This window comes from Heterocephalus glaber, unplaced genomic scaffold (assembly GCF_053883595.1).
Source record: "Heterocephalus glaber isolate CG9 unplaced genomic scaffold, H.glaber_assembly_v1.0 deba00001561, whole genome shotgun sequence".
Taxonomy (NCBI): domain Eukaryota; kingdom Metazoa; phylum Chordata; class Mammalia; order Rodentia; family Bathyergidae; genus Heterocephalus; species Heterocephalus glaber.
Window position 1 is genome coordinate 2,065,325 of NW_028258349.1, and position 22,893 is coordinate 2,088,217.

Sequence of the window (22,893 nt, forward strand, 5' to 3'; positions counted from 1 at the left end):
CAGTCTGCTACACACTTTTCTTATATGTTATTTTGACTTCTGGGTAACTGGAGTTTAAGCATAGCTACTCTATATCTAAATGGACTAAAAAAGCTCCTTAACTGAGATCTTTCTGATCAAGCTGCAGTTCTGGGAAGGGGACACATGAACTGGTAAAGAAGAAGAGCTAAAATCATGGAATAAAGCCTGAAGATTAATGAGGTAATAAACATCAGAGTCAAATGGCCTCACATTCAGTATCTTTAACTGAAACTTTGAAATCTCTCTTGAAAATGAGATAGTCTAAGGCTATTTTCAAATATTTTTAACCTATAAAGACAGAAACCACCAAATTATTTCTTCCCTTACCTCACAACAGTAATCACTCATAAGAAAAAAAAAGGTCTACTAATTTAAAAACAGCAAACCAGTTTAATAAACTTGTTTAAACTGACATTTTATTTAAAGAAATAGAACCTAAGCTCTGTCTGAAATAGAAACAACAGAAATTAGGACACAGAGTAATACCAGTTTTGTTTCTAGGACCAATAATAGGTTTGTCTTCCTTCAGTGGCTCTCCTGAGGATGGACTATTACAGTTTTCACCATACAAGGAAAGAGGAGACATCTGGGAACTAGAAGACAAATCCAACTCCTCCTATAACAAAAAATTAATGAATTAATTAATGCAGAAAAACATATTTGAGCAGCATATTACTTACAAAGAGAGATGACAAAACCCATATATAAACAGAAAAATACTTCAAGGCAGCTTCAAGGCAAAGATGTCATATGTTAGAAAATCTATGTGATATATTAATCTATAGATTAAGTACATGACTGGATTAATCAACATATCTACTTGATTCCTAATTATATAAACATATAGTCTCATTATAAGGCTACAGTTAAAATGCTAGTCTTTTCTCCATAATCTCTTTTATTCACTCTTAAAAGAATCTCAAGCACAAAATAATTCTTACTATTTTTATCCTTTCCTATCTATTAACACTATCTTTGTCCCAAATGTTTTAAAGGAAGGACAAACACTGAAAGGAACAGGGCTATTTTCTCTAATGTGTGAATTGCTAATACAGAGATATATAAAAGTAACCTTAATATTTTCCAAGTCTTTTCATAGTCAGTAGATCTGTCTCACTTTGTTAGAATAAGGAAGTTTAACATAGGATAAAAGTAGTTTTTCAATCCACAGAGAAAAAGATGCTATGTGTGATAACAGAATAGGCACACTCTTCATATCATATTCAGAATAATCCCTAAGATTATTAAAAGAAAATTTATAAAAATACTTGTTTAGTTTCAGAATGATGTAGGCTCTATTAAATCAGAACACTCGTAAGCCATAAAGAAAGAAAAAACAGATTTTAACAACTAATAATCAAAATATTTAACTGCAAAAACTAGATCCAATGTTAAAAGATAGATGCTGGAAGAAAATATTTGCAAAAATGGACAAAGGATAGGAGCAGCCATTTTACTGAACAAAAATGCAAATGGCAGCCAAAGCGAAATTTAAAAGTTTATTTGTTATCATAGGAAAAAATAAAAATGACCTAGAGATTATATGGGAGAAATGGCCACTCAGTCTCACTGGTAAGAGAACTACTTCATTCATCCATCCTTTACATCTACTCAGCACGTGGCCAGGAGCTGTCCTACTTGAACCTTGTAAAATACTTGTAACTTATTTGTAAGAAACCAAAAAGTACAAGACAACAACACAGAAGGAGACTATTATCTTCACAGCCTTAAATGCTTAACAGGTATTTGATAAAAGTTAGCAAGAATTCCTCATAAAAGTCCTAGAATATAGAGATTAGGAGGATGATTTCTTAACATAATTTTTTTAAATGCTATGTGTAATTATGACACTGTGAAAGCCATACTTACTGGTGAAACACTGAAATCATTACCATTAAAGTCAAGATAAGAAAGATACTTGCTTTTCCTATAATTTTAGGAAATATAGCTGTACTAGAATATGAAGAATGGAACAAACATTAAAATAGAAGAGATAGAAGTGTCTTTCTGCAAGGTGATATATGCTGCTTGCTTGGAATACACACAAAAATCAACTCAAAAAATACCTGACTATGAAAATGTATTAATATTACTCAGGAAATATAATAAACAAGAAAAAGATAACTCAGAAAAAATTATCAAAGAACAAGAATAATTTATAGAAGAAAAAGTCCAAGAAACCAACAAGACTGTAGAAAAATGTTTAAAATAATTAGTTATCAAAGAAATACAAATTAAGCCAGGCATGGTGGCACACCCCTGTAATCCCAGCACTCGGGAGACTGAGGCAGGAAGATTGCCTCAAGTTCCAGGCCAGCCTGAGTTCAAGGTCAGCCTGAATTACATAGCGAGACCTTGTATCGAAAAAAAAAGAAAAAAAATATAAATTAACACAATAGAGTACTACTCTACCATAAAGGATAAACTTGAGTTATTTGTGGGGAAATGGATGCACCTTGAAAACCATAATGTTAAGTGAAATAAATCAAACACATCACCTTAAATATCGCATGGTTTCTCTTATAAGAAAAACCCAAAGTATAAATAATTTAAAGACCAAAGTAAATGATAGATAATAGGAAACAGGAAGATAGATTTTTGCAAATGGGAAGGAGACCTAGAGATGAAGGGATGGGGGAGGGAGTGGAGAGAAAGGGACAGTAAAAAGAACTAAGATGTGTTACATATAGGTACCAACTCCCCATGATGGATGGGCTAAGGTTTTACTAAAGTCTTATAGCTCCTTAAGTACCAGTTAAAATCTATTGACTTAATCCAGATGAGATAATGTTGGCCTGGAAGGAGCAGAAAAGAATCATAGAGACATTAAATAGCTAGAATCACCAGGATTTAGTTGACTAAATGTAGAGCCTACGAGAATGAAGATGTCTCAATTTGCAGTAGATATAAATATGTCGAAACACTAATTTGAACTTTCTTCTTGTATTTTCCCTTTCCCTATTACCTAAATCAGGGACTTCCTTTTCTTTTTTGTTTTTGTTTTTTTTGATACCAGGGATCAAACTCGGGTCCTTGCACTTCTGCAGCAGGTGGCGAAACCACTGAGCTAAATCCCTGGCCCAGGATTTCCTTTTCTTGACCTCAGGGATTTGTCTTAATGAAAAGCAGATACTACGCCTGTTTTGCAAGTGCAAGGTCCCGAGTTCAATCCCCAGTGCCACAAAAAAAAAAAGAAAGAGAAGAAAAGCAGAAGCATTCTTAAGGAGCTAACAGACTTTAGTTAAAAACTGCATGCTCAAAAGATAGAGCTAGGCATTCCTGAACTAAAGAGATCATTCTAGGTTCTACGGCTAAAGAGTTACAAAACTTAACAATGTTAGCGGGGCATGGTGGCATATTCCTGTGATCCTAGCACTCAGGAGGCTGGGGCAGATCGCTGAGAGTTCGAGGTCAACTGGGGCTACATAGCAAGTTCAAGGCCAGCCTACATTACAAAGTAAGACCTTCTGTCAAAAAAAACCAAAAAAACAAAAAACCTAACAATCTTATCATTCTTCCAAGTCCTTAAAGAATGTATATTCTAATAGGAAGAAGAAAAAGATACAGAGAAAATGCAGTAAGCTAGTAAACAACAACAGCAAAAAAAACTAGATCGTGGTAAAACAGAATGAACAATAAAATTATGGAGGCAAGAGCATAGGGGAAAAAAGTCAAAACCAAAGACACTAACAACTTTCTAGCTCCCAACAGGCCCTTCCTCACTTCTCAGCTTCCTCAGGAGATACATACTAGTGAGGACCCTACTTCATTAAAGGTAACTACCTCCCCATGCACATACTTTCCAGGCAGCATTATAACCCAAATCATTGGAAAAGACTGGCTACTTACAGGGACATGCTGAGTTGAAGAACAAGACTCCACTGACTGAGGAGATGAGACCGAACAACTTGAAGCTGGAGAAAGTGGCTGAGGTTCTGCCTTAATATCTTTAACTGAAAAATATGGAATAAAGGTTCTTCTCACTGGACAATATAAACTCATAATAAAATGAATGAGAAAGAAGGTAAGAACTACTCTTATGGGAGCTAAGGTCACCAAAATATATCATTCAGTGGACATGCAAGATGCAGAAAACAGTATATCTAGCTAAGTTTCCATTTGTGTTATAAGTTGTGTATGTGTCTACAACTGCTGACATCTTCCCTGATTCTTAGGAGGTTTAAACAAAAGAAAATGGTAACAATGGTTGTTGACTGTGAGGAGGAGAACTTGTTGGCTGAGGAATAAGCGCAGAAAGAGACATTTTTCTATTCCATAAACTTCTGAGACTTCTGAATATTATACCATATGCAAAAAATTACAGATTCATCCCAATTTTTTTAAATATAAGAAACAGGAAAAGAATTATCCTGGAAACCATTTCTAATGATATAATTAAAACCACAAAAAACATTCATATCTTTTGAACTATTAATTTATCCTATAAAAATTTATGAGCAACTACAGCCCAGGCAGTATTCCTGTCAAAGATGTAACTGAGCAGGAGTAGCAGGCTGTGTTTTCCAAAGCCACAGAATATCTGCCATCCCTCATGATTTTCTTTTTTTTCTTTCTCTTTTTTTTTTTTTTTTTTTGGTACCAGGGATTGAACTTGGGACCTTGCACTTGCGAGGCAGGCAGCAGAACCACTGAGCTAAATCCCCGGCACATCCCTCATGATTTTCTATGATGCCACTTCCCAATCAAGAAGTGGAGTCTATTCTCCCTTGCCTTGAATTTAGGTGGGCTTATTACACAGGTTTATTACGTAGTTTATTACACAACAGTAACCAGGACACTGGCCTTGTATATCCCAAATTCTACAAGGGAAGACAGGAATTGAGCAAGATAATTAAATACATAAAACGAAGGGGAATACGAAGGGAACAGAGAGGAACTTAGATGAGGGAATGTTCTGGTTGTTTACCCTCTCTGCTATGTTCTGTGATGCAAATCATGACCTTATTTCCTAGCTGGCTTCCTTTTAGGCCCTGTCAACTGGGAGTACTAGAAGGATGGTAGAAGACAAGAGAAAGGATTTCTTTTTCCTCCCATGAGCTTTAGCCCAGCAGCAGTAATTTCTCCAGGTTTCAGCTTCTTCCAGCACACCCAAACTTCACCTCATCAAGCTCCATTAAAGATGTTACCATCAGCCAACAGTGCCCCTCCTCAGAAGCATGCACAGCAAATGTGTGAGCCCTTCTACCAAGCTCCCAGCTTCTGGTAACCCCAACCTCCTCCTTTTGGTTCCCTAATCCCAATTGGGTTCCCAGATAGGTGAGTCTCCTATAGAGGTATTATTCATAATCTGAAATCAATATTTCTATATCTAATATGATCTATTCATTTGTTATACTTCTGAACATAACTATGAAATTCTTTATATTCCTTATGGCAAGAAATTTATTTATGCTTTGCTATTCCAGAAATGGGATATATAGTTCCTGAAATCTTTTAACCTACCAAAACAGTCCAATAGCCTCATTCTGAGTATTACCAAACTACAAAATAAAATGAATCTGGTTAAAGCTTTCAGCAATGAAGCATATTATTACCTGTACAGAACTGGCTGTTTATGCTCCACACGTCTGACTCCCAAGGCAACAAATCAAAATCAAAATCAAGATGATCAAAATTACTTTCCTGTAGGTTTCAAATTGACAAAAGAATATTAAGATTTTAAAAATTATATATATACATATATATGTATACATATATATATACATATATATGTATACATATATATACATATATGTATACATATATATATATCTTGAAATCAAACTGCCAGACACAATTTGCCATAAATAATTGCTAGGGTCCAAACAAGTAAAAAGAATTATCTCTGTCAAGTGGTTCATCTCCAGAATACATCACAGAGAACTGAGAAATAAACTAATTCAGTTACTTGAAGCAAAGCAGTAACAAGAAAGGAAGTAATGAAGTCAATACCTAAAAGATTTAGCTGGGCTCATTCTTTTCTGTGGGAATAGATCACTAGAGGAGTCACAAAATGTGTCTTTTGCCATAGAGGAGCACCAGCAAAATAGGTTTTCCCACTGCCATTAGGGAAAATAAGTCCAAACAAATAGCTATTCATAATATCATCTCTGTATACAAAAGAAATACAGATATATCCAAATAAAAATGTAGGAGGAGTCATAAAAAGGGTAACTAGCACAGGGTAATTTCCTTTTTTTCTACTGTGCTATACTTTTCAAATTTCTAAAACTTTTATGATTTTTTTAAAAACATTTTTTAGTCCTAGAATATAAAAATTAAGTTTCTCAAAGAAGGGTCAACAAAATTCCTTTAGAGGATCTTCATTAATTTCCTTTCATTTAGGTTTTAATTTCTTTTACTTAAAAATGAACATATTCTAGCTGGGTATGGTGGTGCATGCCTGTAATCCTAGCACTCAGGAGACTGAGGCAGAAGGATCTCTACGAGTTCAAGGCCAGCCTGAACTAATAGCGAGACCCTGTCTCAAAAAAAAAGAACATATTGTGGCTCATCCAGATGGCCACCTTCTATTATGTACATAAATACAGAACTAATGTATGATTTCAGAGCCTTCATGTGGGTTTGCCATCAAGACAGTTCCCAACATTACTGCTTTTTGTTTTTTCCAACACTCGGCTGGGGATTCAAGCGAGGACCTCATGCGTGTTAGGCAAGCACTCTACCACTGAGCTACATCCCCAGCCCTTTTTAGTTACTGTGAGACAGGTTCTGATAAGTTGCCCAGGTTGGCCTCAAACTTGCAATCCTGCCCCAGCCTCCTGAGTAGCTGAGATTACAGGTGTGTGCCACCACAGCCAGCTTCAAACAGTACTGTGTAAAAGTGTTTGGAGTTACAGAGACAAGAACAGAAGTAAACAATTCAATAAAGTCAAAAGGCAGGCCATAATAATTTAATGTGACAGATTATAAAACAGCAACAACACAGTAAGCCTTAGTCGAAACATAAAACTTCATCTCATAATTGATAATAACTATTTGTTAATAATTTCTAGGACAGTACTTTCGTTTCAAAATATCTATTATATGGTTTATTTTTAGTGGGAATGTAACAGAGAGAAGAGAAACTTTTCTTATCAAACTGCTCTTAAGTAAATTTAGGTACAAAGTACATAAAGAAAATGTGTAGAAGTTCCCATGGAAAAAAAGACTTAAATCACAAAAGAACCACTTTTAAAAATCAATCTCTTTTTTCTGTTTGAATCAATGCCTCAAAAAATTTAGTAGTCTTGTACTTTCAGCAACCAAAAAAATCTTTTAACTTTCTTTGTCTAAGTAAACTTAACAGTGCTGCTTGCTTGAGGGCTAGTGATACTTTAAAACATGTACAACAGTGGATGTGATCTGTTCCAAGGATGCTTCTGACTCAATCCTCAGCCTAACCAGTCAAATACCTTCTACAACTAAAGAATTTTATCTGGCTGGAAATTTAACAGGTCCATTTTATATAAAGTGAAGCACAGTGGCTCTTGTATAGTGTGGCTCTTCAAGGATGTGTTATGGGAAATTCTCCCACATGTAGAAGAAGGAAGACAGACACCAGAGCCCTCAGGGACCATCACCCCTTCATGTTATAATAGAAAAACTAAGGCGCTAAAAGACTGAGTAACATAAAAAGTAACAGAACGTCAGATAAAAAACCAGGACCATATTTTCCTGAGTCTTACAAATTTAACACTGTTTTTTGACACTTTAAAAAAAATACTGTTTCTTGTACAATCTAGAGGTTATGAAAGAATATCAGTTGCTTAGTACACCAGCCAATATAAAAAAGCCAATTTAACCAAGAGGTCACATTCTAAAGCATCTCACAGAGTAAATGAAATCATTAAAATCCCATGTGGTGATCTAAAAACTACAACATGGATTTCACTAGCTTCTATTGATTCATAGTAAAATGCTGCCAAATCATTCTTTGAGAATATCTGAATCTCAAGCCAAAGTTATATATCTTTACACTCAAGTTACTAAGAGCTTTAAAAATAAGCAATTGTCAACCTGGTTGATAAATTACTTTGGTTGATAAATTGCTCACACTTAAGTTACTTCCCATGTGAAACAGTACTTCATCTATTAGAGAATAAGACAAAGTTAAGAGTTCTATAAACCAATCAGTTTCACACGTACTAACCAAACAAAAGGGAAAAACCAAAAAGAAAATCTAAGATATTTTTGAGGTATCAGTGTTACAATAACAGCTTTTACATAGATCTCTAAACAATAAAAAGCAAAAAATATAAGGATAAACCTAATTTTCAGAGTTTTCTACATTAAGAAGACATAACTTTTCAAAAAGGAAGTTGGTAAGTTCTATTTGACTGAACTCATGACTCACATATACCCCTTACTATCACACCATTTCCCTTATGCAGCAAATATCTATAAAAATCAAGAAGTAGGCAGTTTAGTGACTTTTCCAAGGTCACTCATCTGGAGGCAAAAAAATGGGCTTAGAATATAAGTCTTCCCACACCAAGACCAATGCAATTCTATGGTGCTACATTTACTGACCACATAATGGCTACTACCTTTTATACTTAATATTCAAAGCCAATTAAACTTAAATTATTAGCCTAAACCTATTGTCCTGAAACTTTACAATAACTAGGGTAAATTCAGTATTCATTCAGTTTTTCTCCTCTCATAAGTACTTACAAAGGTTTCACTTGCTGCATCCAATTGCAGCTCATCCATGTCTGTGAAATAACCAAGTTCAGCAAAGAGTGTAGAATCTTTGAACAAAAGAAGAGAGGTTAACTGTCAATTCAATGATATGACACAAGAACAAGCACTATATTCCTATGCCAGCTCCATCAGGGTTTCTCATTAGCCACTGGTACTACTGATGAGCTCAGGCAGTGTGAATGACAAGCAGTTCAAGTGGCTTTTTAATATATGTGTTGTTTTCCACATAATTTTTATCCTGCAAACTAAATCCTTACCCCAGGGATTTAAAAGGTTTTATGTTATATGTCATGTTGCAATCATTGGTGGTGACTTTCTGGAATATCACTAACAAGAATGTTGATGGCACATCTGTGCTCACCACACAAAAAAGTAACACGGTTGATCAGCAACAATGAAAAGAGAGGACTATGGAGAAGATACATGTATTGTGTACAAGTATTTGCCATCCATGTCTTAAATTAAGGGGACAAATAATTTTTTTTTATCTAGACAGTAAAGGACTTACTCGTCTAAACTACTAAATTCAGTTCCACAAATCAAACTATATTCTAATTTCCTAATAAGATTTCCTTAGAAACCAAGAAAAACATAGACAAGAACACTCTTCAGTAAACGAGGTTAAATAATTTGTTGGGTTTTTTTTTTTGGTACCAGGGATCGAACAAAGGACCTTGCACTTGCGAGACAGGCAGCAACACCACTGAGCTAAATCCCCGGCCCAAGGTGAAATACTTCTTGTAAAGAAAGGTCACAGTGCTGACAAGGCTCACTTCTTCTACTGATTATCATACAATCTGTAAAGTTTCTATTTTTCTCTAACACATTTAGAAATTCAAGGGCTTTCAAGAGTTTTCTAAATCTCAGTCTTCTTTAATACTTTTCAGTACCATCCCACTGAAACTGCTTTGGTCATTTCCTCACTACGCATGTTCATGAACTATATTGCCAGTCTATTACTAACTTGGCCAATAACAGATACATTTTACCAACTTAAAATAATAGCCAGTGTGGTAGCACACTGAGAGGTCAGCTTCTGGGAAAGCAGAACAATGAAGATGCTGGTGTTCAGAGTGCAATCATCTGCAGCAATGTACTTGGATTCCAAAGAAATGGGATGCTAGGGAAGAAAGGTTTGCCTGGTGGAGACGGCTGCATGCCCAGCCACCAATGAAATGAGATTAGTGGGAGGGAAAACAGAGCGCCAGATGGGAGAGGCAGCCTGAGAAGTTATGAGATTAAATTTTAACAATATATAGGATTTAAAAACACACCAAGGGAGGAGGTTAAAAGAATAAAAAGGTATTAAATTAGAATTGTTAGTAAGTGGATGGATGGATGGATGGATAAATTTCTTAGTTCTGTCTGCTGAGAGGTTTTAGCAGCAATGGCATCCCAACAGCAATGAAAATACTGTGTGCCCAGATCTTCAATACCAAATAACATCCTCCACTAAATGGAAATTTACTAAAATGCTCCTTGGAGAAATGGCTGATTCAAGAGCTGAAGCAGAGAAAGTGCAAAATAAGCTTGGAAAATTTTGCATCCGAAATGAAGGAAATCTGCAGCAAATGATAGGAACATTTCAAAAAACCAAAAGCACCAATGTAGACTCCCAGTGGTATAATCTGGAATCAAAATAAGATTATCAGATTACAGCCCACTGAACCAAAAAGGAATCAGTGAGTCCATAATGAAAGAAACAAATTGAACTCTTTCTTGTGAAAGAGTTCTCCTGTGAATTAATAAATGAATACAAAATGATAGTGACATAATTCCTAAATGGCAGCCATTAGAGTGGTAGTTGATACAGGATGGAGTTATCAATGGGGCAAGGGTAGTGGGTGAAGGTTTAATAAGAACAGGATATTGGTGTCATGTCATATTTCCTACTCCCAAATTGTAATAAAATACAAAAGGAGAAATGGTGACTTTACAGTGGCATTTAGCAACTTAAGCATCGCCCTGAGATAGGTTAGCATAGTGTGTCTCCAAATGTGATGCATGAAGAAGAGCACACATAATTTATCCAGCATTCCTGCCCTGGATGCATGGCCTGAGTCTGGTCACAAGGAAACAGAGGACAGATCCACTGGTTTAGAATCATCTTCTAGAATAAAAGATCTGCACTCTTTAAGATTGTCAAGGGCACAACAGACAGGAAAAGACTAAGGAACTATTCCAGATAGAAGGACACTGATGAGACATGATGAGTAAAAGCAACATGTAAGTACAAGAAGGATCCTAAACTAGAAACAAAAAAGGGCCATTATTGAGGTAGATGCCAAAATTTGAATGCTGTCTATGAATTGGATGGGAGTGTTGTATCAATATTTATTTCCTGACTGGAAGAAGTACTATATATTATAGTACCACAGAAAGTATCTCTGGTTTGCTGTTTGCTTTTGGGCCATGGGCAGAAGGGTGTATACACTGTAGGTGCTTAAGGGTGATAGATCAACTCCTCTCTTTGCCTCCCTTTTTAAAGAAAGAGAAAAATAGAGTAAATGCAGTAAAATTTAAAAATTGAGCAATCTGTGTGAAAAGCATGTAAAAGTTATTTGTATTGTTCTTACAATCCTTCTGTAGGTCTGAAACTATTTCAGAATTTTAAAATGTATGTGTCAAGCTGGGTACACCGGCACACACCTGTGAAACCAGCTACTTGGGAGGCTGAGGCAAGAGGATCACTTGAGCCCATGAGTCCAACACCAGCATGGGCAATACAGCAATGCATGGGCAATACTCTGTCTCAAAAAACGTAAGTGTATATACATATGTGTATATGTATGCATGTTATGTATACATGTGTTTATGTATGCATGTGTGTATGTGTAGGTGTATATATCCATAATCCAACCACTCTGCTACCATTATAACTCATGGGGATGCTACAGAAGCCTCCTGACAGTCTCCCTGCTTCTGCTCTTGACTTTTTTCAACTATGTTCAATGGAGCAGCTAATGCAAGATTACAGAAAAAAGGATGTTACTGAGAACTAGGATTCTCAGGGGAAGAGAAGAGAAATACAAGTACAGTTATGTGCCACACAGTGACATTTCAGTAGCCCACACACAACAGACACATACAATGATGGTCCCATAAGATTATAATCGAGCTGAGAGCGAAGCATGGGGGCGGAAGCCACCAAGCCCCTCTCCTGGGTCGGTTAAGATCATTAAAAATACTGGTATAATAATGAACACAATGTGTGCAATGATGGCTTGGCTCTTAAGAACTCATCTGATAAATTCTTCACTGATTATGGATCAAGTGAAAATGATTTCCTGTCCTGGTGCCATTAGAAATAGAATAATATCGACCCATAAATCCAAAAAGAAGATCAGAGAGTATTATAGGCTGCTGAATCTAGAAGAAGGATGCTCTGTAGAAGATGTCCGGGAATCTTTTCGTAAGCTTACCAAGCAATACCACCCAGACACAGCTCTAGTGCTGCAGACTCTGCAACATTTATAAGGATCGAAGAAGCCTACAGGAATGTGCTTTCCCATGTGATGGAGCAAAGAAATGCCAGGCAGAATGAAGAAGAAAAAGAAGAAAGAAAGAAGAAGAAAGAAGAAGAAGAGGAGGAAGAGGAAGGAGAAGAGGAAGAAGAGGAAGAAGAGGAAGAAGAGGAAGAAGAGGAAGAGGAAGAAGAAGAAGGAAGAAGAAGAAGAAGAAGAAGAAGAAGAAGAAGAAGAGGAGGAGGAGGAGGAGGAGGAGGAGGAGGAGGAGGAGGAGGAGGAGGAGGAGGAGGAGGAGGAGGAGGAAGACGAAGAAAAATTCAAATATAACACACCCCAACACCGGCACTATTTAAGTTTTGAAGGTGTTGGTTTTGGGACTCTGAGTCAGCAAAAGAAGCAATACAGACAATTCAGGGCAGACCGTGCAATGGCGTAAGTGATGTAATATCAAAAGCAGAAACTGCAAAAGCAGCATTTTGCTAAGAGCGTAACTGTCAAAGATGTAAGACACAGCAGAGAACAAAAGATAACTCAAGCAATAGAGCATTTAGTGGAGGACCTCATTCAGGAATCAATGGCAAAAGGACACTTTGACAATCTCAGCGGGAAGAGAAGACCTCTAAAAAAGTTTTCTGTCTGTTCATATATTGACCCCATGACCCACAACCTCAACAGAATATTGACAGATGACGGATACCAACCAGAATGGATCCTAATGCAAAAGGAAATAAACGATACTATTGAGCAACTCCGAGAGGCAATTTTAGAGTCTAGAAAAAAACTTGGGAATCCAATGATGCCAACAGAACAGAGGCAGTGGAACCAAGTTTGTGAATAGTTTGAAGAAAACATCAGAAAACTAAACAAGCAAATTAATGACTTTAATTTAATTGTTCCCATCCTGACCAGGCAAAAAGTCCATTTTGATGTACAGAAAGAAATTATCAGGGCCCAGAAAATACATGAGACTCTTAACAAAACAAATCACAGATAAAAACTCAAATGAAGGCCGGGGATTTAGCTCGGTGGTTCTGCCACCTGCCTCACAAGCACAAGGTCCCAAGTTCGATTCCCAGCACCAAAAAAAAAAAAAAATTCAAATGACATTAATCCGAGAGAAGAGAAAACCCCTGGAGTCAAGACAGGTTTTTTAAACTGGATAAATCTCTGGAAATTTATTAAAATATGACCACTGGAATATTTGCTATCACAGTACTGCCCCAATTCATTTTCAACTGACATCAGACATAAAGGTTGGGTTACTCATGTGTCTTTGTATTTGTCACAAAACTACTCACACTCACAGCTAAGAAACTAAGTCGGAGAAATTTTTGATCAGCTCTGCTCATAAGGATATAGCAAAAGAAAAGATCTCACTTCTAAAGGAAATGGGCCATTTCAGAGTTCAAGTGTCAGTAGTCAGGTGAAATGAGCTAGAACTGAAATCAGACTTGGGAATCATACAAGGTATTCAAAAAGTCTTAGTGTAGTTTTAGGCTCTAATAACTTAGAAGCAGTTATGATTTGCCATTGTCAAACACAGGTACTTCAACAAAAACAAAACTCCTGAATATGTGTTATCAAAATTAAAAACTGAAGAAGTATGGTAAAATGTAACTAACTAAACCTCCAAATAACCTTTCCTTTTTACAAGTATGCTGCAGTTCTACTTATTAAAACTCAAAACTGTTTAAAATTTTTAAAAAAGGAAAAAAACCCGATTATAATGGAGCTGAAAATCCCTAACACTTAGGGATGGCATAGTCATTGTGACATCTTAGCATGATCCATTATTGTGTTTATGGTGATGCTGCTGTAAACAGACCTGTATTGCTAATCCTAAAAGTATACAGCACACACAATTAGAGATAATAAATACATAATACTTGATAATGACAATCATCAACTATACTACTAGTTTAGTATTTACTATATTTTTAATTATTAGGGTGTGAAACTTCTACTTATGAAAAAAAAAGTTTAAGGCTGGGGGGTGTAGTTGAGTGGTTGAACACTTAGCTAACACGTGAGTTCCTGGGTTTGAGTCCCAGCACCTCACAAAAAAAAAAGTACTGGAAAATAATATCAGTGTTACACCAGCAGTTGCATCATACATGTCACGTTTACTGTGTCTCAACTGTATTATTTTCTCTTGTGTTTGATTTAATGTCCTGTTGTTTGGTTCATTACAGCCTTAGGGGCAACAGGCTGCACCATACACCCATATACCATATAATCTAAGTGTGTGACAGGCTGTACAATCTAGGTGTAAGCACCCTCTATGATGTTTGCAACAACACTCTTCTCAGACTGTGTCCCTGTTATTAAGCCGTGTAGGACTGCATCTAATAAGAGATGGTGGGGGGGGGAAAGTGATTTTGCTTGGAACTGCATTAAGAATGATTTCATGCTTTTTTTTTTTTTTTGGTGTGGGGATCGAACTCAGGACCTTGCGCTTGCCAGGCAGCCGTGGCACCACTGAGCTAAATCCCTGGCCCCGATTTCATGCTTTTTAAAAATAAACATTTCCGCCGGTGATTTAGCTCCACCACCTGCCTCACAAGCACAAGGTCCTGAGTTCGATTCCTGGTACAAAAAAAAAAACAAAAAACACACACATACATAAAAATAAATATTTCCTGTTCTTAGGAACTACTTGGTGAAGTGTTTAGGGGTTTCATATTATCTGCCACCCACTTTCAGGCGGTGAAAGAAGAGGGAAATGTGGGTAATACTGAGAGACAAGTTAAGTGTGGCAGGGTTCTAAGAGTTGATAAATCTAGATAAGGGAAATACTGGTTATCAATGTACTGACTGATCTTTTAACTTTACTGTGGTTAAAAAAACTGGGGGTGGTTGATAAATATATATTTACAGAATATTCTAGAGGAATCCATAAGAAACTTGTGGCACTGATTACTTCTAAAGTATTTCTAAAACATATTGCCTACTCCATATTGTTTTCACCAATTCCACACCACTACAGACTTCCCTCAAGAGTACTGAGAAATGGCCACTGGGTTTAGCAATGTGGAAATTAGTGATAACTTTAGAAATAGCAATCTTTGTGAACTGGTAGAATCTGACTAGAGTGGGTTTAATAGACATGAGAGAGCTGGGTGTGGTGGCATATGCTTGTAATCCCAATACTTGGGGAGGCTGAAGCAGGAAGACCATAAATTCAAGCCCAGTCTGGGCAGTTTAGCAACTAAGTCAGACTCTAGAATCCCTCCTGTTGACTCTTTGTAATATTTCCTGTTCTATAAGGGCTTTGTTTATAAAAAACCAAAATGGGGGCCAGGATTTAATTCAGTGGTCCCATGGCTGCCTGGTAAGCACAAGGTCCTGAGTTCAATCCCTGGCATCGAAAAAAAGTAAAACAAAAAGGGGCTGGGGACATAGCTCAGTGTAAAGGTCCTGGGTTCAATCCCCAGCATTAAAAAAAGACATGAAAGAAGAGAAACTGGAGTCACTAACTATGGACTTTTAAGGAATTCTATGTAAAATAAAGAGAAATGTGGTGGCAGCAAAAAGGGAAGTAACATCTAAGGAGGACTTAGGCATTTTTTTTCTTGCTTTTCTTCTCTAAAAGGATAAGTAAACTACATGTTTACCAACAGATATGATCTGGCAGACAGAGGGAAATGATGATGCAAGAAATGGAAGAACAGTTTGAATGACATTTTTGAGTAAGGAGGAAGGGGTCTAAACCCATCGAAGAAGGACTGGCTCTAGCCAAGAGCAAGAGGCCATTCATTCTCAGCAACAAAAGAGAAGGCAAACATGCTGGGAGGTGCAGAGATGAGTTAGTGGGAGCTTGTAGAAGTTCTCGTTTGAAGAATGGGAGAGGAGGTGCTATAAGTTTGAAGAAACTTTATAAATCAATCATCAGAATGGGAGAGTGGGAAGACCACAGAAATATGGTCAACCTGGCCTATGTCAGGTTGGTACTATTATAGATAGGTAAATTAATTAGATATCTTGTAGGCAGTTATACAGGGCCAGCCCACAAGGAGCCAACATGGAGGCCAATCAAGACACATTCACTGAAGGCCAGCACTGTAAAAGAAGAGAAACTACCACACCCACACAGGATAAATAACAGTGATTAGTATTCTAAATAGGTATCAATCACCTGGGTAGGGGACCAAGATCTTCTAAGAAAGATCCCTGGCCCACCCCTTACCACCAAAAAGCCTTGCTCATTCCTTATATGCTTGCTAACTGGATCCCCATTTAATCAATATAACCTAAGCAACTATACTTGTCATAATCTTATTGGTTGTTCATAGTTTTGTCCACCTTGTGATTTCTCATTGGATCAGTATTACCTAAGCAACGGTACTTGCAATCTTACACTTGATCTTAGCCAAAAGGCCGAGAAGCGATTGTACTTGCAATCTTACCAGTTGTCTTAGTTTTGTCCCACCTTAAACCTGCCTCACCTCGTGGCTTTATCCCATAAAACACTTTCGAAAAGTTGGGTAAGCAGGCAACCCACTTTCTGGTCCCCCTTCTGTGTCTCTTAGACAGAAGCTATCTTTCTCTCAATAAATTTTCCTACTCTTAACCTCCATTGTTCCTAAAATTCATTCTTCAATTTTAGAGAACACGAACTCGCGTTTCAGATATCTAGAAGGTTTGAGAGTTATATCTATTCCACCTATATCAGTATCATAAAGTTAAAGTGACACTACAACATGGTTGAATTTTTTTTCAGCTACATTCAGCTACAGTCATGGAATGGACAATGTGACTTAACTAAGGTTGTGGTTTTTCCACAAGAGACCTACAACACAAGAGTTGACAAGGATGTTAAGGGTATAGCAAGAGAAGCATTACAATAATTGTCTAAAAAGTGATGACATGAAGGGAAAGAAAAGATGGGAAAATCTCAGTAGGACTGAAGGATTGCTGGAATTAGAATGCTAAAGGGAGTAAGCTAGTAAGACAGGAGACAGTGGTCAGAGTGGGATGGTTAAAAGTGAGATTACGTTGTAGGAAATGATAAGGCAGGGAGTTATGATCAGAGGAGCAAACGGCCAAGAGAGAGTAAAAAGCAGGATTGCTGGTGGAGAGAAGGTCCAGAAAATGAGCATATTTGAAGAATCTTCTCAAAGGATACTGAAATATCTAAGAATCATTATGGTAATAATATTGGAGAAAGTGACAGTAAGGTAATAGCTACAATTTTCAGAAAAAGAGTGAAATTGACTCAGGAATCAGCAGATTACTGCAACAGGATGTGGCAGAGGATGGAAAATTGCAACAAAATGAAATTAATGCCTAGGGTATTTTGAGGGAGGAGGCAAGAAAAATGATCTGAAAGTAGCAGGACAAAGAAGACACCCATGCCATCTTGAAAGGCCCGATGGTAAAAAGGCTTTGAGAATGAAAATAGTCACCCCTTACCAGGGATTTAAAGAAAGCTGTGTCATCAAGGGAGCAAAGAAAAGGAAGAGAACCTTCACAGAAAAGGCTGATGACATAAAAAGAAACCACAGTGGCAGGAAGCCTCTGATCTTGGTACATACATCTAATGTGGATTTTTTTTAAAAAGTGGCTTTTGCATAAATGCAAAAGGGGAGGGGAGGAGTAAGGAGATGGAGAAAGGAGAGGCATACAAGCATATGAAAAGGTGCTCAATACCACATGTGATCAGAAACTGAAAACTCAAATAACAATGAGATACTACTAAACACACACACATTAGAATGGCTAAACTCTAAAACACCGGCAATTCCAAATGCTAGCTAGGACATGCAACAACAGGAACACTCTTTCATGCTGGTAGGATTGCAATGGAAGACAGTATGGCAGCTTCTTACAAAACAAAACATACTCTTGCCACTTGATCCAGCAATATGCCCAAATGATTCTTTTATTAATTTTACTGGTACATCTAAGGTATACAATGTAATGACATTCATCATTGGAAATTTGCACCTTTACATAATCCATCTTGGTTATTTTTGTCCCATTCCCCTCAAATGATTTGAAAATGAATATCTACACAAAAATATGCACACAAATGTTTATAGCAGCTTTATGTATAACTGCCAAAACTTGGAAGCAATTAATGTGTCCTTCAATAGGTACACAGATAAGCAAACTGTGCTACAGACTGAACTGTACTCCTCATCCAAAATTCATATGTGAAGCCCTAACCTCCACTATGACCATCCAGAAAAAGGGTCTGCAGCAGGTAATTAAGGTTAAATGGTGTCATAAAGATGGAACCCTAATCTAATAAAATTGTGGCCCTATAAAAAGATGAAGATTCTCTCTCAGTGCCACATGAGGACACAGGTAAAAGGGAGTAAGTAATTTGCAGGCCAGGAAGAGAACCTTCATCAAAATCAGAGCATGCTGCTATCCTCATCTTGAACTTCCAGCCTCTAAAACTGTGAGAAACTAAATTTCTGTTGTTTAAACCATCCAGGCTATGGTATTTTGTTATGGCAGCTTGAGCATACTAATACACTATGCAACATCCATACAACTTAATACTATTCAGTGCTAAAAAGTAATAAACTATCACAGCCACAAAAAGACACAGGAGGATCCTAAATCCATAATGCTAAGTGAAATAAGCCAGTTTAAGAAGGTTATATATGATTCCAATTATATGACAGTCAGGGCCGGGGATTTAGCTCAGTGGTGTCACACCTGCCTTGCAAGCACAAGGTCCTGAGTTCGATCCCCAGTACGGGAAAAAAAAATTATATGACAGTCTGTAAAACTAAAGAAACTAAAAAAAAAAAAAAAAAAAAAAAAAATCAGTGGGTATAGGGTGAGAGGGCACTCAGGAGGAAGGAGGGATACATAGGTGGAGCACAGGGAATTTTTAGGGTAGTGGAACTACTACCCTGTACAATACTGCAATGATGGATATATGTCTTTACATATTTGTTAAAACCTATAGAATTTTACAGTTATCAAAACCTTTACTTGGGCCAGGGATTTAGTTCAGTGGTTCCAGCGCCTGCCTCGAAAGCGCAAGGTCCTGAGTTCGATCCCCGGTGGGGAAAAAAAAAAAAAAACAACTTTTACTTTAGTATTTACATTAAGGATGAAGCTTAATGTAAACTATGAACTTTAGCCATTAATCTATCAATACTAACTCATCAATTGTAACAAAAGTACCACATTAATGCAAGACATTACCAATGCAAGAATTGTGAGGGACAGCCAGGAAGTATATGGAATTATATGTACTATACCTGCTCAATTATTCTGTAAATCTAAAAATATATTTTACTTTTTTTTTTTTTGGTACCGGGGATCGAACTCGGGACCTTGCACTTGCGAGGCAGGTGGCGGCACCACTGAGCTAAATCTCTGGCCCAATAGTCTTACTTTTTAAAATATAGTTTTAGGGCTGGGGATTTAGCTCAGTGGTGCCGCCTCCTGCCTCGCAAGTGCAAGGTCCCGAGTTCGATCCCTGGTACCAAAAACAACAACAAAAAAGTAAGACTATTAAGTACTGAATTAAAAATAATTATGTGACATTCAAATTTCAGTTTATATAAACTGTTATTGGAACACAGCCATTCTTACTCATTTATATGGTCTATGGATGCTTTTACACTACAACAGAGTTGAGGAGCTGTAACAGAAACCACATACACAATCACAATGTCTAAAATATTTACTATTTGAATCTTTTCAAAAAATGTTTGCAGTGCCCTGATGTAAATTTTACAACCCAAGTTTTAAAAAAGCACATCCCATCTTAGGCTGTTCTGAGCTAAACACTTTATTTAAATTATTTTAAATTATTAGAGTCACAAGAAATATTAATTACATAATATAATTTCTAAAATTTAACTGGATACCTTCTAATCTTTTTTTAAAACATAAAATACATCAGCAAAATACCTGAATATCCTAAACAGCAACTCCCAAAGAAAGAATCCATATTTTACTGAGAAACACTAGCATACAACAGTGTTACACTATAGTGCTTGCAAAGCCTACTTACTGAACACAAAAATTAAAGTGTTCAACTAAGAGAAGATTAACAGACTGAAAAGAGAAATCTGGAAAACAGTGTGAATGGAGCACATTCAGGGACGGGTAGGGCAGGATACCCGAGAATCAATCAAGCACTACAAAAAACTGGTTAAAGAATATTAAAAGTCAGGAAAATGCAGCATGGGTATCAGAAAACAAAATATAATAATGCTACCTAGAAGTGTGGCACAGTTATAGTTTAAGAATATCAAAATATATTGAAAATATTAAGAGTCAACTATCTGAATTCTTTTTTTTTTTTTTATCGTACTGGGGATCAAACTCAGGACCTCGTGCTTTCAAGGCAGGCATAGTGCCACTGAGCTAAATCCCCAGCCCAAGAGTCAACTATCTGAGAAAGCAAATCATAACTATCTGACATACTGAAATAGTCTTATTAATAATCTAGGTTTCTTAGGAAGAATCACATCTGTAGAAATTATTTTAGGAAAGCATCACAGAATAAAGACTAGAGGCAAAGGCTGTGGGAAAAAACAAACCTGTTCTCCTTCTGCCACTTAATAGTTCTAAGACTCTGAGAACAAACTCTCAGCCTCAGTCTCCTCATCTGTAAAATAACAATATTATGGGCTATTAAGATTAGATAAAATGGGCCAGAGATTTAGCTCAGTGGTTCCAGCACCTGCCTCGCAAGCGCAAGGTCCCAAGTTCGATCCCTGGTACCAAAAAAAAAAAAAAGATTAGATAAAATGACAGATGTAAGGAGCTTAGCAGAGTACTAGACAAAAATAGAGTGCTAAAAAAATGGTAACTAATGGGGAAAAAATAAGAACCAAGATGCATCATATAAAGGTACAAGTTCCCAATGAGAAATGTAATTGTGTTGTATATCTAAAATGTACCAATAAAAGAATTTAAAAAAACAAAACATGTAAGCCAAGCATTAAAAGAAAAAAAAAAATAATAAATAAATAAATAAATGGTAACTGTCACTATGACTAATATATTTGGCATGAAAAATATACTGGGAATAGACAGTCTGAAGTTTTTCCAGAAAAATCTAAAGACTGAAAAAAACCTTTTATAGAATAAATTTTTAGAGAGCATCTGCTATTGAAATATTAAATAAGGATGTCAGTTCAATAAATGGAGTTGAGACTTCACCAACAGGATGAGAATGTTGGTCTGTGGAAAAAAATAAATATCAGTTTGAGGGCCCCCTAAATTCCAAAACTGGAGAATGGTATGGGCTTACAACAGGACCCATTCAGGGACCTACACATTCCCAAATTCATATTGGCACCTAAAAATGTGTTAGTAACATCTCTTGCAATCAAGAAGGGAATAAAACACTATAAACACCTAGATGACAAAGCTTTGTTCTATTCTATCCTTCCTGACCACCAAAACCAAAATATCTATGACAAGAAAATTCAGAGCTGTATCCGGAGAGCAGCCAGGAACATAATCAGTTTATAAATGTTAGATCAAAGTAATAAGAGAGGCGAGGTCAAGTTCTTGGACTTTGCTTCTCCGCCAAAATGAGTTAAACTAATAGTGAAAGCTGAGAGATGAGTTTTTGTACACATCAACCTTGCCGCGCAAACACGCACGCACACACACACGCACACACACAACCTCTCGCTACGATCACTGCTCAAATCCTACAGTCTGAGAAAATAGCTTGCGGTCTTTTCCGTAGTCACAGTCACCCTCCCCACGCTTCCTTTCGCCCCACAAAAAGGTCACCTGGTACGGTACTTCCCCAGAGGAAAAACAGTGAAACACGATAGTAATTCTAATTAATACATTTTACTCTCCTGTGGCCGGGACAGAGGCTGAACGGTTTTACTAGGCTCTTCCAGGACCGTGGACTGGGGCGACGAGTGGCCTCACTCCCGAGGTCAGGTTGCCCACACCTGTCACCACAAATGGGCGGAAGTAGGGAGGAAAAAACCCGTAGAAGCGGACCCGAGCCTCCCAGGTACATTCGCAGCTCCTACTCACCCCAACCTTCATCTGGTCTGTGACAGAGTCCGGGGCTAAAAGGTGACTCCATGTTGCCGGCAACGCCAGCCGGCTCCCCGAAATACACGTCCCAGTGCTCTGGAACTCGGTAATACAGTATCTGGGACGGCGGCGTTAGGCGGACAAAATACTCCAATCGCTAGCGCGACGGTGGCCGAAGGAAGACAAACTTTCTATCGTAAGCGGAACGTGTGAAAATCAGCCGAAAGAACTTCAGTGACTAAACTAAACAGGTCTCTGAGTAATTATTTCCCTTCTGGAGGTTCAGCACTTTCTGACTCGCTCTTTTAAAGGGAACTGGGCGGAGGTGGGTTGAGAAAGACACCAATTAGGTTAAACAAAATTTATCGATAATGTTAAAAACGAAAAGTAAAACTTCTTTCTGAACATCCTGGTATGGTCCCTGATTCTCCTTAATATCGCGGTGAAGGTATCTCAGAACAAAATTAGACAGTAACAGTAAATTTGATATAATTTTTACGAATAATTTCCCAGCGATGTAAAAATTCTCCGTATAAACAAGTGAAAGAAAGAAAACTATTTTTCCACATTCATTAGCATTGCCTCTTGATTGGCATGCACAGTTATCTGAGGTAAGCAATTTTTAAAATTATGCTTTCTAGAAACCTCACCTTTATGGAAGCAAATTGAGACAAAACAAATATGTAAGATAAACTCCCCATGCCCATACTTC

At 37.2% G+C, this 22,893-nt stretch overlaps 1 protein-coding gene and 1 pseudogene across 5 annotated transcripts in view; one reads left to right on the forward strand and one right to left on the reverse strand.

Annotated features, from left to right (window-relative positions):
- Nucleotides 1-22,429, reverse strand: part of Atf6 (activating transcription factor 6) — a 227,055-nt gene extending 204,626 nt beyond the window's left edge. The window contains exons 1-5 of one of the 5 annotated variants that reach the window (XM_004865155.3): nt 22,179-22,395; nt 8,698-8,774; nt 5,577-5,664; nt 3,871-3,974; nt 508-637 (exon numbers count right to left, since the gene is read on the reverse strand). In XM_004865155.3, the coding sequence (XP_004865212.1) occupies nt 508-637; nt 3,871-3,974; nt 5,577-5,664; nt 8,698-8,774; nt 22,179-22,230 (451 nt within the window). In that variant the 5' untranslated portion in view covers nt 22,231-22,395. Of the gene's footprint in view, nt 1-507; nt 638-3,870; nt 3,975-5,576; nt 5,665-8,697; nt 8,775-22,178 lie in introns of all 5 variants that reach the window. The other 4 variants (XM_021244749.2, XM_021244746.2, XM_013065761.3 and 1 more) reach the window with 4 other exon arrangements.
- On the forward strand, nt 11,926-13,472 carry LOC101706226 (dnaJ homolog subfamily C member 28-like; annotated as a pseudogene).
- Nucleotides 22,430-22,893: the final 464 nt, after the last annotated feature.